This window comes from Acartia tonsa, chromosome 8 (assembly GCF_053477335.1).
Source record: "Acartia tonsa isolate MP-2025a chromosome 8, ASM5347733v1, whole genome shotgun sequence".
NCBI lineage: Eukaryota > Metazoa > Arthropoda > Copepoda > Calanoida > Acartiidae > Acartia > Acartia tonsa.
This window is the reverse complement of record NC_137267.1, coordinates 31,941,846-31,959,853: the sequence shown is the minus strand read 5'-3', so window position 1 is coordinate 31,959,853 and position 18,008 is coordinate 31,941,846. Positions and strand designations below refer to the sequence as shown.

Here is an 18,008-nt window from a genome sequence, read left to right as displayed (position 1 = left end):
AGGGGGAATATCTTTGCCCAACAACGGACGCAATTCATTACCATTGATAGGTGGGACTCTCAGATAAAGGTCGTGTAATAAAAGGGTTAGTTGTCTGGTTAATATCCTTGGGCGTTTGAGTAATGAGTATCGCATCCCATTATAAGCGGACGATGCTCTATTCTCTTAGAGATCACTTAAAAATCAAAGGAAAAACCTTACGAGGTACCATATTTCTAAAGTCCAACTACTCTAGAACTATGATACATTTATCCGTCTGAATGCTATGCGTAAACAAGTATCACAATTAAATTGTATTTTCCATGGGGGTTTGATTCGACCTCCCCAATTCCGCACGCCTCTGGACCAACTGAAATGACAGTGGTCGGCAGCCGATGCATTAAAAGGTGCATCTATCAGTAAGAAGTGCGGTTTTTAAAGCTACCTAATAAGCCACCCATCGTATTAATTCCCATCAAAATGTATAGCCTCAGCTACGCGGCTATCTAGCTCGAGCCGCAATTAGACAAATGTGCACTAACAGTCTCAACAAACTGCTCTGATTTGAGATAGCTGGGCGTCTTGGAGAGAGAATCAATCGCATTAGAGCGGCTGCAGAATTAATACAGACTCATATCAACAGACTTAAAAAGCAGCATAGATTCTAAAAAATATAGTTTACTAAAAGACTAAAATTTATTGACTAGGTGAATAGGCACAACATTTTTAGTTTTATCAGGGACAAGGAGGGATAATGTATCTCAAGAAAAAACTACGCAAACTTTTTCCGTCAATCAAAAGTATTAATTATTAGGTCAATTAATCATTATTAACTTAATATGGAAAATAAGCATGCTACAAAAAGATACTGTCAAGAAGTTGACGTACATTAGTTTTTCTCTGATGCATTATCCCCTCTTCCTGAATCATTATGAATAAAATTATATTTCTATTATAAGATACAGACAGAAACTCAGCAATTTCAGTCAAATTAAATCATAATATACTTTTACAAGGGCTCGGCAGCCGCGACCAAGCCTCAAATTAAAACCCGTTTGGATGCTTTGAAAATATGTATCGTAATTTTTGGGTCAGGTTTAGACTTCCAGCTTATGTTTTAAAATTGTAAAAGGTTTATTTCTCTGTGACTTATAGGCGGCTGCCGAGCCCTGTTTTTTATGGTTCTATTTAGCCAATCATTGCATAATTAAAATAGCTGAATATCGTTTATTTCTATGGATAATATGAAAAATAAGAGTAGTTGTGAGACAAAATATTTTTCTTTTGATGTAAAATCGAATTGCTAAGGGATCTAATCACATACAAGAATGTATATAAGCATACCTAACTATAAATAGGTATCCCTAATTTTAGTTAGGTAGGTATACCTATACCTCTTATGTGATTCCAGCAACAACAAAAAATAGAAATCATGATGGCTTTAAAATGCTAAAACATTTTCTTTAAATTACAATATTTTTTTATAATATGAAAACAGGGAAAAGACAATTAAAGAAATTTTTAACCTTTAAAAAGTAGAAAATTCTCTCTAATCTTAAACTATTTTTAAAATGAAGTATGTTTTACTCAATGTACATGAAATAAATCAACCAAAGTGAATTTTTTATCCATTAGATGATGCATAGCAATTACTTTTAGTCACTTAAAGTCAATATACGGTCTAAAATGAGCAAAGCTTTATGTCAAGAAAAATGGCACTAAAAATGGCAAGATAGATTGGTCTTTAGGTTAGGGTTATTTAGCCACTAGACTTAAGAAATGGAATGAAAATCTCAAATACCCCCCCCCCCCCCCCACCCTTTCCTTTATTCCAAAAGTAAATTGAAGAATTCTGAACTTTATACAGACACAATATAGTAAAGAGTAGCTGCGCTAATAAAAAACAAGAATAATATATATAAAGGTGTGCTTTCACTTCCGCATATATATCACATTAACAATGCGTCAGAGCTGCAAATTATAACAAACTTCCACATTCACTATGTTTTCAATATAAAACCTCACTACATTTGCTTGCTATTCTGTATTTTTCTGCGAACATTAAATACATTATACAGAAGTGAATAAACACCATTTAATCATAATAGTATAAAAATAGGAAGAAGCTTAAAGTGCTTAACAAAAAATGACTTCATTAAATACAAATGATTAATGATAGGCCAGTATACATTTTACCATTGGTCAATATAAATGTAAACTGGCCTATCATTGGTCAATTGTAATTTTTATTAGGCACTATAAGTTGCTTCTAAAAAGATTGTGGATAGATTGTATTTATAAAATCTTGATTGCTTCTTCGATGAGATTAGTAATGTGCACAGAGATTTGTAGAGATGAGGGGAAAAGGGGGGAGGAAAAAACCACATTCCCCCCCCCCCCTATGAGTATGCACGCCACCAGCTGAGATCCTTTAATTTTGAAGAACTGGAATCATTTCAACTGAAAATATTATATATTGAAACACAAGGATAATAAAAAGAAAATAAATATTGTATTGATTCAAAAATTAAAGTAAACTATATACAGTTAATTAAACCCTTATAGTCAGTCCTAAGGCACTAACTCAAGTCCCAACCTATTGCAGACAAACCACCCTTTGTTCCACGACCTTTGTCATAACTGAGCATTGTAATAAGTTGCGACTGTTTTGGGCCAAGGTATGCCCACTACTCTGCGCTTTTTATATAACAACTGAAGGAACAATTTTTAAGGTCCCTAATTTTAACTTGGTTTGTAAAAACATTTGCAATTCATTTGGCAACACTAGTAGCAATCAGAGCACTATACTGTTGCCATTCTCTACTATAAATACTGGCAATACTATACCTATAGATTTGACAACACTAGTAGCAACAAGAGCACTATACTGTTGCCATTCTCTACTATAAATACTGGAAATAAATTACCCATACATTTGGCAACACTAGCGGCCACCAGAGCACTGTACTGTTGCCATTCTCTACTATAAATACTGGAAATACTTTACCTATAGATTTGGCAACGCTAGCGGCAACCAGAGCACTATACTGTTGCCATTCTCTACTATAAATACTGGCAATACTATACCTATAGATTTAGCAACACTAGTAGCAACCAGAGCACTATACTGTTGCCATTCTCTACTATAAATACTGACAATACTATAACTATAGATTTGGCAACACTAGTAGCAACCAGAGCACTATACTGTTGCCATTCTCTACTATAATTATGACAATACTATACCTATAGATTTGGCAACACTAGTAGCAACCAGAGCACTATACTGTTGCTATTCTCTACTATAAATACTGGAAATACATTACCCATAGATTTGGCAACACTAGCGGCCACCAGAGCACTATACTGTTGCCATTCTCTACTATAAATACTGGCAATACTATACCTATAGATTTGGCAACACTAGCGGCCACCAGAGCACTATACTGTTGCCATTCTCTACGCCTACTGCCATCCTGAAGAAATATAAAATATTCAGTATATAGATTGGGGACATTGGACTGAAAATTTTAATGGTACCCAAAGTTTCATAACCAAACTATTTTATTCGTTGGCTAATAATCTTCTTTACCTTTGTTGAAATTTGATTGGTTGGTTCCAATCTGGTAGTGTTCAAACTTTTCAACAAATAATTATAATTTATATAAGGGTTATTTTGTTGATTATCATTTGTGTCTTATTTGAATTCAAAGCCAATTAAGTATCAATTTAGAATATATTCTACCCACCTTATAGTCAGCTATAGATCTAATAAGAATATAATTATCCTTTCTGTTTCCATATATACTCTCCACCACAGATCCTAGCTCACTGTCATAGGCAAGCGTTCCATTCTAGATTAATTAGAGAGATTAGATAGGTAGTTAGATATAGATAGATATTTATGTAGAAAGATATACAAAGATAAACAGATAGGCAATTTGAAACACAAATGGGCAGATAGATAAATGGATAGATAGATAGAAAATAAAAGGAATACATAGATTTTATCACCTTAGCTGCAAAGTCCTGTCTGAGCTGATCATCCTGTGCGACCAGTTTACCAGCGGCCACAGGGCCCATGTGCAGCACTGGGGCTCCCTGTACACGGGGGTCCTCTACCCCCTCGGGGGGTGCCGGGTGCCCAACCTCGATAAGATCTTGTCCTCCTATAAAACAAAATCATTATGAAGATAAATAAGTGGTTAAATCATTTTTAGAGAATCTAAGCACAAAGGTTGTTGCACTTTTATAAAAACTATTTAGCTTCCATTTTTTTGTATTGCTCTTGTTAAGTAGATGGTTGTTATTGACCAGGAGAAAATCATAGAAATATCAGACGCCTATTTCATATTGCTACACAATTATCCTTATAAATCCCTTTTTTTCATAGCAATGTGTATGGGAGAATCTACATTATAAATTTTTGAAGCATATCTCTTAAAGCAATTAATAATTAACATTTTAATCATAGTTTATGACATAGTAAACTGTACTTTAAAGAATTCCTTCTATTCTTTTTTCCATTAAAAAATAATTCACAATTTACCTAATGACATAAAAAGTTTGTCAGTTTCATTTGAAGGTCTGTCCCATTCTTCTCCTAACTCAGATAAACCTTCCCTGAAAAAGCAAAGAAATTTTAGAAATTAAAAGAGTCTCTTTTAGCCTTTGTCTTAAAAATCTGTCTCCTTTCAACAAAAATAGATTGAATCATAAAAGTTAAAGTTTTATTATAATTACGGTATTTTAGACTAAAACAAAGAGTTTGACTGTTTAACTTTAAGCGATATCCCGATGAAACCTTCAGTGAAAATTAATAATCAGAAATTTACCTTTTATAAATCAAGCCATAAATTTTTCAAACATGAGTTTTACTTTTAATATTAAAGAATCCCCCCCCCCCCCCCTCATATCTGGAGTTTTATATAATCCTAAGGAGAGTAGGGTTTTTTTTCGCGCTTAGAGGGAAATCACCAAAAGATAAACGAACTTTTATAATTAATTTTACCTGAAATAATTTTCCCAACATCTTGTACCAAGATCTTGTGATGCCTTAAGAAAAAGAATTTATTTAAATATATATTATTCTATCTTATCTTATGAAGTAGTTGTCCAATAAGATCTCTAGAACCACTGAACCGTTTGAGTTCTCCATTTCAGAAAATGTTTACATAGGTTCAAAGATGATTTGGGCTATATTATAATTTTTTAAGTCTAGACACCGGTGTCCTGGATAGGAAACAGGTTTTTTTTGACATACGTCTCACAAGACCTACATAGTCATGACCGGGAGACAATGACGGTTCAGTACATGACTTTCGTTAAATCACAGCTGATCATTTTTGTGGCTTTTTTTGAAAATTACTTTTATAGGCCAATTTTTCATAGTTTTTCCTTCAAAAATCACAATTTTCTCACATTTGCAGCTTAGTTAACTTAAATTTACACAAGAAAAGTATAATAAATACAGCTGAACTAAAAAACTGTGTTATCATTAATAACAAAATCTTTAAGAATCTTGAATAATCTAAGATTTGTAGTCTAGAAATGAAATAAGAGTTATTTGAAGTAAATATTTGAATTGATGTCTAAACAACTCTTGTAATTAACTTTTTAAAAAAATATTTCATGTCCCTGTTGCATGCCTCATGACATATCATATTTTTAAAACAAGTTTTCTTGAAATATTAACAAGTTATCCTGCTCAATATTGGTTCCTGGCTAATTTGATGTCTCAACATCAAAACAATATCTTCTTGGAGTATAACATATATATCCACAACCACAGTTGCCATGTTTAAAGTTCTATATTACCATATATATCAGGCTACAATTGAATATACAACCAGTACTTGGTTCAAAAGAGCTTAGTAGAAGGTTAATATTTTTAACAAGTGGGATTATCACTTGTAAGTGTTTGACATGAACTTGGAATCCGTGTAAAGACCAGTCTATAGCTGATCTTGATTGAGTCTCTGCCTTTTGTACACACTGCCTGTCTTTACTACTGATTAAATGTCATAGTGAGAACCATGGAAGGTTTTACATAGGTGAACCTACAGAATGATTATAGATACATATTGGATTCTAAGCTGGATGAATAATTTGCAAGATAGTGTATTCAAGATAGTGTAAGAGCAGCTAACTGACAGGAAAGCACTTGGCTCATAGCTTGAAGAAAATAATAGTAGCTTATTACTAGAGTGAATGTGAATGCTGGTTACATGATCATAACTGGATTTTATTTAAGTGTGATTTCCAATGGCGACTTTAAAAATCAACACAGACAAGTTCTTTGTCCTAAGTAGATCAATACTACCCTTCCTAAAAGCTACCAGTAGTAAAGGGACTTAGGAAGGTGTTGAACAGGAAGACCAAAATGTAGGATTAGCAAAGCAAAAATAACAGGCAGTTTGTCTATCAAGTGGTGTTAAATTTGAAATCATAGACCCACCTGACTTTCAATCAGCAGAGTAGGCAGAAACCATGGTGAATTTCTGAGTAATAGAGAATGAGAGGATATGAGCTCTTAGCTGAAGTAACTAAGGCAAGGGAGTCTTAAAGACCATGTAGCTAGATGCATGGCAGTCTTGGCTTTCATTCACGGTAGTTGGTTTATAGGAAACCAAAGGAAGTAAAAAGTATGAATACTTGAAAGTTTATTCTGAATCTTGAGGTTATCCCTTTATATGGCAAAAGTCAAGCAACAAGTTCAATAGCAAACAAGTGCCATAAAGAAAGAGTCAAAAGTGTGTGAAATTGTTGATTAACAAACAAGGTCAGAATTCTTAACTGACTTCCATCAAGATTTATAGGCTGGGTGAAACATGTCAGCCGGCTAGAATAGAGGTCTGGCTATACCAGGGTGGAGAGAGGTACCCTGTTTAATGGAAAGTATTATGAGGCATACTTGTTAAAGTTGAAGGACAGGGATGGTAACTTTAACATCTTTAAACAAGAAGTTTAACATGTGGATTGATAGGAGATAATGTTTTAGTGAAAGAAATTTGAGGGCAATAACTTTATGTTGTGGAGTCAAATCATGTTAAAGCCAGGTGAAAGCCTATGGAGGCTAGAAGCAGTTCTGACGTGCAAATTTATTGTTGAACATTAATTCAAAATAATTAACTCTTACTCAATTTCTAGACTACAAATCTTATTCCATTGATTCTGAAAGATCTTGTTATAGGCACAATCTTCAGTACAGCTGTTACTTATTATACTTTTCTTGCGTAAATTTAGGCTAACTAAGCAGCAAATGTGAGAAAATTGAGATTTTTTTGGGAAAAACTATGAAATTTTGGATAAAAAAGTAATTTTCAAAAAAATCCACAAAAATGATCAGCTGTGATTTAACGAAAGTCATGTACTGAACCGTCATTGTCTCCCGGTCATGACTATGTAGGTCTTGTGAGACGTATGTCAAAAAAAACCTGTTTTCTATCCAGGACACCGGTGTAGAGATGGTTTTAGGATATTTTACTGCCTTTTTACTCGTTACCCTAGATTCTATGGACACAGCCGCTGGTTATACATTTACTATTTATTATTATTTCAAGCTTTCTGTCTATCGATTCCTTTAGCTGTTTGCATAGCAATATAACTAAATATCCTAAATAAATCCTCTAAATCTCATAGAAAAATCTGTAAACACTTACGTTATTGTCAGTATTAAAAAGATAATAACTGAAGATTGCTATAATCAACGAATCATGATGTTTTGCAAATAATCTTTTGTTAATTATTCTATGCAACTACTTTGCTGTATATCTATCTTTTTATCTACCTGGCTATCTATCTGACTATCTATCTATATCTGTACCTGTTCTTCCAGAAGCTGGCATGCCAAGTTCTGTAAAAGGAGGTCAGGTGGACACCAAGATTTACATTCAAATTCTACCAAACCATCTTCGTGAAGCTAAAAATAAACATACTTATAAGCGACCTTAATCCACAATGTTTCACCCAAACCCATCTAGTTAAATAGCAGCAGAAAAATCTTGTTTGCATCAAAACATTTTTGCCCTACAGACATTTTGAATTTTAGAGTGGCTTCGCTACTAGCAAGTAAAATAAAATGTACCTCTGCCGATTCGCATTGTTGATAGATGTAACTTGTTGACGTTTTTGAGTCACCTAAAATATTTTTAAATTAATGAAAATTTTACCCCCTCCCATTTTTTCTAATAAAGGAAATCATTATAAATTAATTATCAAAAAATCATTATTAGAATAGCGTAAAACAATAAATAGCGATGTAAATATTAGGTAAATTAGCTTTAATAACAACATATGGATAATATGTCAACCTTGACAACTATTGAAAACAACCTTAAAAACCTTTTAAATTGTATGTCGACTCACTTCTCTCACCCTTCGACAATGACAGACCCTATTTCACTAACTACTGTGCATGTGTCTACACTGCGTACCTTGGTTGTGATGTAGGGGTGATGAGAGGACGACATCCCCCAGACGAACATGTTTTGTATAATCTGTATAGTTGGGAACTCCTCCACCCACACCCACTAGCAGTACATACTCTACTTCCTAAATAGATAGATAGATAATCTGTATAGTTGGGAACTCCTCCACCCACACCCACTAGCAGTACATACTCTACTTCCTAAATAGATTGATTGATTGATAGATAGATAGATAGATAGATAGATAGATAATCTGTATAGTTGGGAACTCCTTCGCCCACACCCACTAGCAGTACATACTCTACTTCCTAAATAGATAGATAGATAATCTATAGTTGGGAACTCCTCCACCCACTAGCAGTACATACTCTACTTCCTAAATAGATTGATTGATTGATAGATAGATAGATAGATAGATAGATAGATAATCTGTATAGTTGGGAACTCCTTCGCCCACACCCACTAGCAGTACATACTCTACTTCCTAAATAGATAGATAGATAATCTATAGTTGGGAACTCCTCCACCCACTAGCAGTACATACTCTACTTCCTAAATAGATTGATTGATTGATAGATAGATAGATAGATAGATAGATAGATAATCTGTATAGTTGGGAACTCCTTCGCCCACACCCACTAGCAGTACATACTCTACTTCCTAAATAGATAGATAGATAATCTATAGTTGGGAACTCCTCCACCCACTAGCAGTACATACTCTACTTCCTAAATAGATTGATTGATTGATAGAAAGATAGATAGATAATCTGTATAGTTGGGAACTCCTTCACCCACACCCACTAGCAGTACATACTCTACTTCCTAAATAGATAGATAAATAATCTAATTAGTTGGGAACTCCTCCACCCACACCCAATAGCAGCACATATTCTACTTCCTAAATAGATAGATAGATAATCTGTATAGTTGGGAACTCCTCCACCCACACCCAATAGCAGCACATATTCTACTTCCTAAATAGATTGATAAATAGATAGCTAGATAAGATGATGGATAGGTCATTATTATTATCTACTACGCCCCCCCCCCCCCCTCAAACACAGTAGCCTATAGGGGCACTTAAGGGGGATGAAATGATTCATCCACTTGCAATTTTAAGTTTCAAAAAAGGGGGGGGGGGGAGAAGAGATATTCAGTCTTAGGAGGGTTGTGAGTTGTGGTTATGGATATCAACCTTACTAGGACCTATGAGAAGCTACACTGTGAAGGAAAACAAATCAGTTCCACGATTAGTGATATCCTTCGGTACACACAGACATCTTGTAACTTTTGAAATTATATAGAAGATTAATTACCTGGAAGGTTCCTAACAATCTTGTTGTGCTGCTACCACTGGCTATACTCGCCTCTTCTGAGCTACCCGTCCTGTAATTTATAGATATGTAGATAGATAGATATACAGATACTACCACTGGCTATACTGGCCTCTTCTGAGCTACCCGTCCTGTAATTTATAGATATGTAGTTAGATAGATATACAGATACTACCACTGGCTATACCCGCCTCTTCTGAGCTACCCGTCCTGTAATTTATAGATAAATATAGTGATACTGCCACTAGCAAAAATTAATAAAAGATAATTAAAGAAAGAAATTTAAAAAAAAATACGGATAGATAAACAGATATCCCACGTAGCCTATTTTGTAGCAACAACTTTATGAGGATCCAAATCAGCCATTAGATAGAGAGATAGAAAGATAGAAAATAGATAACTTTCCTAAGCAATTTTGTAATAACGACTTTATGAGGACCCGAATCCCTAATTAGAAAGATAGAAAATTTTATATCTTACCTAGGCAATTTCGTAACAACAACTCTATGAGGACCCAAATCACCGAGAGTATAGGCTTGTGCTTCTCCTATATAATTCAAAATATCATTCTTTAATCCATTTAAATTTCTCTGTACCCATAAAAGTAAACTGTGGTAGTTGTTTGTTTGTTTTTTTTTGGGGGGGGGGGGGTAAAAAAAATATTTTAAAACTAGGCAAATTAGAAACTTCAAGTACCATAAATAGAGTAAAATGTAAAAAAAAATAGACCCTTTTCATTCAAAATTATACAGTTTACTTACGAACAAAGTTTTGATTTTACAACCTTTTCCTGAATGTTTTTATCTAACTAGTTGGGCTTGTTTTTTGGCTAAAGACCCTATTCAATTAAAGTCACACATCTGACATAGAAGTATCAGGTATTTATCTTATTTTCTTTAGTATTTTACAGTTTGCAAGAGATTCGAACCTATGTACATATCTTAATATCAGTTTGTCTGTCTCTTAAAATCTCACTAACCATTAAATCTTTAAGAAAAACTTTATAATGGTCTTTTGTAGATTTTTAGTTCGTTCGAGAAAGAGTTAAGGTAATCCCCAATGCTAGGGAAGGCAGTTAAATAGCCCAAAACCGTCCAATACTTGATTTTAACATAAAATAGCCTTAAAAGGTCCAGTTGTTTGCGAGATCTTAACGGACAAACAAAAACCTTACTACTTTATATAATAGGCTATTTGCAGCTGCTAGTAGTTAAGAAAAAAACATAAAATAAAAAATAAAACATAAAATCATGCAGTTTATAAAAACTTACCGTTCTAAAAAAAGGTAGAGGATAATAGATATTAAAACAATTTTGTTTTTATAAAATTTGTAAATTTTACTAAGAGACAAGAAAATTAATTGGATAATAATATTTCATATTAATAAAAACAATTTATCTCCAACTTTTCCGCCAATAGAAATTATAACAAGCTTTTAAATTTTGATTTATTAATGATAAATTTTGACTGTTGGAAAAGTTACAGGAAGATAAGTTTTCTTGAGATAAAAACCGGTTCTAAACCGTGATGAAATGCATATCTAGTATGTTCTTTTTTAGAAATTGTCCACAGAAACATAAATAAAATTAAATTTTTTGATCTTTTTTGTTGGTCCTGTTTTTATTTACATGTCTGCGGTTAACTGTCTATTAAACCATACCAGAAATATAAATTATCATCAAATTTTACTGATTATGTCTCTTAAATTTTTAAGATCTTTGAAAAATTTTTAAAAAGAAAATTGTTTTAAATCCTATTTGGACAACACAAAGACAAAACATGGAGAAAGAAACCTAAAATAAAAACACAAAACATAAAGGTTAAAAATATAACTAAAGAGTGATTAATATATAAAGGTAAAAAATATATATGTGTTGGTTATTTGCAACTCTCGTAAGAGGAACACGGATAGCTCAATTGAAGATAAATTAATCATTTTCTAAATAGAAATTTAAATTTTGCCATTTTCACTACTTTAGCAAGATTATCTTCAATTGATCTATACATATAACTTACTTAGAAGTCTAAAACATGTTTCAGGGTTTTGTTTCAAAATTGGTGTGACTCAAAAAAATATATGTGAATTTGAAGAAAAATGTGGTTTTAGTAAGAAAATTTGATAAAAATGTTTAGGTATTAGAAAATTAAAGTACAAAAATGTTATGATGATTTACATTTTTCTTGAGGTTTTATAAAAAAATCAGTATTATTATAACTTTCAATAAGTACGAGACGCCAAGAAGGAAGGTGTTCTGTACACCTCTCCTGTCTTTGCGCAGTCTCGTACAAACTGGTTTATACCCTGTTGGATCACCGACACGCATTTTATAGGCGGACACCGTCGTGTTAGGTTGTACAAATTATTTATGTGTGTGTGTGTGTGTGATAAGATTTATAGTTATCTCTTATAAAGTTTTGTCGCTTAAGTTTTCTTCATAATTCAAACAATTCTTCTCGTCCTTATTTCTCTTTTACTGAATTTATTTTGTCCGCAGGTGGTTTTTGTACGGAATTTGTTTTGTATGGAGTTATGAAACAATTCCTTAACTTATACTTGTTTTTGATTGATCCAACATGTAAATAAGGTGTCATCGTGATTTTTATAAAATTAAATGTTTTTCCTCTAACCCAAAATTTACATTTTTAATCCCCCCCCCCCCCCCCCTCCATATTTCAAGTTGAATAACCAGCTACTAAATGTACTTTTTATTCGATACCCACGTGTATGCGTCACCTTATACTAATGTTATTAGGTTTTTACTGGATTTTCTTACTCGAATGCTTAAAGTTTTGAATGATTTTTTAATAGTCTATGCTGACTAACAGCTGTATTTAAAGGGCGAATATAGTTTCTATATGATATGAGCTTATATGAAAGGTGCCATTACATACTTTTAAAATATCTATGTTAAATTTAAAAAATCAAAAAAATCCTTAAGTAGATTTTGCAATTTTTGCTTTTACTTCAACATATGTTAAATGAGAAAGTCAACAAAATCGTTTATTTTAGCCCTTTACAAGACTTTTTTTGACTATTTTTCTTAAGTTTAATTGACTATTACATTGGCATGCATCTTAATTGATAATTAAAGTGTTTATTTTTTTATATTATATACTATTTTATTGATTTTTAAAAAAGCATAAAAATAATTTGCGTCAGTTTGCGTCCGGAGTAATTACTAGGGTAAATAATACGTTTTAAAGTTTTTTTTTCTGTATAAAGATCAATGATTAATTCATGATGATATAAACAACCCTTCTGTACGCATTTCCAACACACACACACACGGCCACAAAAAAACAGGGATTCGAAATCATTCTTCCTCCAAGAAAATTTTATCGATTAATTTTTTTTACTTTTTACATTATTTGATGTTTTTTTTAACTTTTAATTAATTTACTTTATGAAGGTAGAAGGAGGGTATATTTACCCCTGATTAATTGGTTTCCACGTTATTACGACTATCATTTAACAAAAGCTTTTTAATTCAACCTTGCCACGAAGCCTTGTGTGATGCTAGGGTGTTTGAGTTCTTAGGGAACCACACTAATTCCAAATTTTTTTTTCGAGATTGACGGGTTTTAAGCTATAAATAGACTTATACAATTGAATATGTCAATATTTTTAAGTTATTTATAATCTATGAAATTGCACCTTTGATATAAGCTCATATCATATCGAACCTATATTCGCCCTTTAAATAATAAGTATTAGTGGATTACCACGTGCAAAGCAAATAATTATCATGGACGGATTTTATTAAATATCGGTATAATTTTTTATTTATTTGCATTAAAGTTTTCATTAAATACTTTTTTTCTAAGTTACTTAATTTAAAACAATTATTATATTACTGGTATAAATTGAGACTACATATTTTCTTACTATTCAGTGGTGCTACAAATAATGCTAAAGTTAAAGTTTGCGACGGTAAATTTGTGAAAGTATGTGTTGTTTTAAACTCTTACATTAAAAGTTAACATATTTGTCATACTCTTGTGCTGTTAAGAATAATTATTACTCCGTTTTCATAAAATAAATTGACATCGGTTAGCAGCTTAGACATAAGTAAAGGGTGCTGTTAAGTGTTTCATAGACCAAACTGAAGTAAATTTAACTGATCATGATAACCGATGTGTGACGTCATAACATAAGTTAAAGCTAAACCAATGTTCACATCAGTTAAGACTTAACCGAAGGTGGTAAAAACAGCTTAACCAAAGCCAGCTGTCAAAATTCGTACGGGGCATTTGTACTTCAGCAGAAAAAAAATAAAAACAAAATAGAAAAGGGGTGGTATTAATTTTGTAAATTAGCAAAAATAGCTACGATGATTTTGTAGATTTAAAAATAAATTTTTTTGGAGGAAGACATTTTTTTTCAAAAAAAATATAAATTTTTTAAAATAATTTTATAAAAATTACTTAATAAAGGACTGCAGTCGCGTCCATCCCCCTGCCCCCCCCCCCCAAAAAAAAAAAAATCAATTAAAAATTTATAACAAATCAGCATGGGCCTATTAATTTTGTAGATCTTAATTGACAAGGGATTTAAAAAAAAATGTTATCATATAAAATATTATATGTATTTAACCTTAATTAAAAATTTCTTCTTTGTACCTTTTCTTTATTTTCTATACTCTTTGCATCATTTCATTACATATGGTATTATTAAAAATTAGTACCAAGACGTATTAGGATTTTTTTAAAAGACGACATTTTTCAGAAATAGGCCTTTTATGCTATTTTAAATTAATTTTAGAACGGCAACCCTGCCTTTCATCAGTTAGCTGCGGCAGCTTATAACCTATGTTAAAAATGACGCATTGTCCACATCAGTTTATTTATGAAACCATAATAAAACTTTTGCGTACTTTATGATTGGTAACTGAACTGAGAGCTGTAACCTAACCACACTTATTTTAGATAAGTTAGCAGCTTGTTTAAGAAAACGGACTATTAACTTATATCATGTCATTAATGTGTGTTATCTACAAGAGTGAGAAATTTCTTGATTATTTTTTATGGCTTGTACATAAAATTATTATACCTTCAGATGAGTTAGTTCTAAACAAAGAATACACATTATTTTATATAAATTAGGTTATGTTATTTTTGTTGTTAATTTGTAGCACTACGATTGTGTATGTGTGTGTGCGTGTTTTGGTGTTTTCTTTTCTTTAAATCTAAAAAGTTAGGTTTCGAACTTTAGATACATTGATTCGATTATAGTTATGGACCACCATTTGTTAAATAAAATGCACATCTTATTAGTATAAAAATGAAACTTTACCTATTTTGATATGTTCAGGAAACATCCTTAACTTACTTTAATTATAGGCCTTAAATTGAAATCTGTAATCTTATGTTTGACTACGAATTTTCTTTTTTATTAGCCTTTGTTTTAAATTGGCTTTTAATTCACTTTAGGAAGGGCATTCATACCTTTTAACGTAATCGTTTTAGTTTTAAAAATGTAGGCATTTAAATTAGAACTCTATTTTTTACTTTGTACTGTCGGTAAAAAGTGAATTACCAATTATTGGTAATTGTTTTACAAATCACTGGTAAACTACAATTCAAGGTAGATCTGGAATGTAAAACAAAATGTCATTAATATTTGGTCACTTAGGCCTTTCATTCTCTTTCATTTTTTGTTTCATTAGTCTCTTTAGAGTATAAAATCGGCCAATAGGCCTAAAGAAAGGACTGATTTTTGGCAAATTTGATATTTAATGTGACTTGTAATTATATAATGTTATGATATATTTTAAAATTAATTGTAATTTTTGGACACTTTTAAGTCTTCAAATAAAGTTTGCTTTTCGGTATTTTTGTTACTATGATTTGAAAACTTTAGAGTGTCCTTTATTATTATTATTTACATACAACTTTACCGAAATAATGCCAAGAAGATTGAAGATTCCTGAAATCAAGATTTGCTGGAAATAGTATTTAGAAGAAACCGTCGAGTGAATCATGTTCTTATTTGATATACCTATTAGATCTATTGCTATTATTACATTTTTCTATGCAATATTTGTTTATTCTTCTTGAGAATAGCTCTGTACTTTTTTGTTACACTTGATAATTTTCGACTTCTCCTTCCCATCCCCATTTACTTGTGTTACTTTATTTTATAATTAATTGATTAACTGTGTATTCTTTTTAAAAGCGAAGCTTTTCTATAATTAGGGTCGGTCCGTCCGTCCGTCCGTCCGTCCGTCCGTACGTCCGTCCGTCCGAGATAGATAGCTTTTATTCGTTAATTTAGGCATGTTAGAATTGTCCTATCGATTTCAAACTTTGCATGATGATTCCTGTAGTAGTTGGGTACGATTTAGAAAGCGTAGCAACTCTATAATCATTACCAGAATGTCCGTACGTCCATTTTAAACATGTTGATTTTTCTTCTTTTTTAACAACAAATTTCCAAGTGTTCTAATTATCCGTTTGATCTGATTTTTGGTATATTGATTCCTGGGACAACAAAGAACAATATTATAAGCGAAGCATCTCTATAATCAAGTCCAAAAATGTAAGTATGTCCATAAACATTATCCTGCTTCAAGCAGTTTTTCAACTAATTTATTTACAATTTTGCTTCGACTCTTAAACTTTAAAATTCTGATTATTCAGTTCAGATACTATACAAGTGTTAATGTCCGTTTGTCCTACCGTTTCAGTGCTTCGCTTTTATGGATGTTGTCATCCTTGTTTTATAAGATATCATTGTAATTATTGCTGTTATTGGATTATTTGTATGTTCTTTTCATTTTTTCAGGCGAAGTTATACCAGTTATACTATTATTATTACCTCGTTAAAATGTCATTCTTAAAAATATTGTTAAAATATATTTTTTGTATGCATAAAACTTAAAAAACCCAATAAATAATTAAACCTTATAAGAAATCATTATCATTTTTGTACTTTGTAAATTGGTGTTTATTTATATCTATAACGACAAATTTAGGACAAAACAAAGAGGGTGAAATACTTTATTTCACTAGTGAACCAACCCTTCTCACTAATAATAAATTCTTCATTAAAAAATATCTTATTGTTATCATTTTTTGTGGTTAGGTGAATAGTATTTTTGCACCATTGCATTGCATTGGGCTTAAAGTTCCGTAGTGGCTAAATTTACAAATAATTATAAGAGGATCTTGAATTAAAAGTAGTTCACTTGCGAAATAAGGGAATCTGATAATTTTAGTGTTTAATGTTCATACAAATAGTTATCTATACAAACTGTTTTAAATTGATTGGTATTTCAATCAGTGATGCTTTATAGTAAGAGTAAGCTAGTAAGGTGGGAAAAATATTTTCCAGTATGGCTTCGAAACCTATTGACATTGACCGGATTAGAACCGCTAATCAGCCATACTGAAAAATCCTGTGTAGTATCGCATTACAGGCAATTTTCCACGAATATTAAATTAAAATTCAAAAATCGATACCAGTTTTGTTTGCCCAGGCCTATGGACCTTCGGGTCTAACAAAACTGGTTTTAATCATATAATTTATCATTTATGATATCTGTGGAAAGCTGTCTGTAATACGATGCGATGAATAACTAATCTATCTGTCCTAGAGAAAGATTTTGTAATTGCTATGAACACTACAACATCAAAAGTAAAAGCACTTAAATGTTAGAAAATAAAATTAAATATTTTGAATTTTTGTTTTTAATTTTCAACATTTAGGCACAGAATCAATAACAAGAACAAAAAGGATGCATTTTTTAATTACTAACCTACTGTAGCATATCTAACAAATGTTTGTTGATTTCTGAGCAGGCAATCCACGGCTGTTTTCTCGTGGAACTGGCTACAAATGATTGCTATACTTGGCTGCTTAGCTCGCTCAACCTTAAAAGAACGTTTTCTTTTTTTATAATGGCGTGGAAATGTATAGAGTTATAATATTTAAACTTTTAAAAATATATTGGGTCACTAATAGGAAAAAGTAGATTCTAAATGGAAATTCCAAATAAAATATACAATGCAATGCGTCCAATTTAGGCACTTTGTAATTGTAACCATCTATCAATTATTATCCTCTAACCATCTAAACTGAAGGAAATAAAGAGAAGGGAGGGGTTAGGGGGTGATTATTACACTCCCCAAAACAAATTAAGAAAGGGAAGGGTTAGCAATATTTAGAGCGTGCTTGCTTCGCGCCATTAGCACCGCCTTACCCAAAACTATATTTCACCAAAATAAAAATTTAGTACGCCCCTCCAAGAAAGAGCTTCGACGTC

At 31.9% G+C, this 18,008-nt stretch overlaps 1 protein-coding gene across 2 annotated transcripts in view; it reads right to left on the bottom strand.

Annotated features, from left to right (window-relative positions):
• Positions 1 to 661: 661 nt before the first annotated feature.
• The window catches only part of LOC145326727 (uncharacterized), a 30,945-nt gene continuing 13,598 nt past the window's right edge, over positions 662 to 18,008 (bottom strand). For both annotated transcript variants that reach the window (XM_080170103.1, XM_080170104.1), the window contains 12 exons: positions 17,502 to 17,616; positions 10,225 to 10,291; positions 9,727 to 9,796; positions 8,415 to 8,532; positions 8,066 to 8,118; positions 7,805 to 7,900; positions 4,991 to 5,034; positions 4,529 to 4,602; positions 3,994 to 4,148; positions 3,729 to 3,833; positions 3,386 to 3,455; positions 662 to 2,439 (listed from right to left, as the gene is read on the bottom strand). In XM_080170103.1, coding sequence (XP_080026229.1) covers positions 2,411 to 2,439; positions 3,386 to 3,455; positions 3,729 to 3,833; positions 3,994 to 4,148; positions 4,529 to 4,602; positions 4,991 to 5,034; positions 7,805 to 7,900; positions 8,066 to 8,118; positions 8,415 to 8,532; positions 9,727 to 9,796; positions 10,225 to 10,291; positions 17,502 to 17,616 — 996 coding nt within the window. In that variant the 3' untranslated portion in view covers positions 662 to 2,410. The remainder of the gene's footprint in view (positions 2,440 to 3,385; positions 3,456 to 3,728; positions 3,834 to 3,993; positions 4,149 to 4,528; positions 4,603 to 4,990; positions 5,035 to 7,804; positions 7,901 to 8,065; positions 8,119 to 8,414; positions 8,533 to 9,726; positions 9,797 to 10,224; positions 10,292 to 17,501; positions 17,617 to 18,008) is intronic.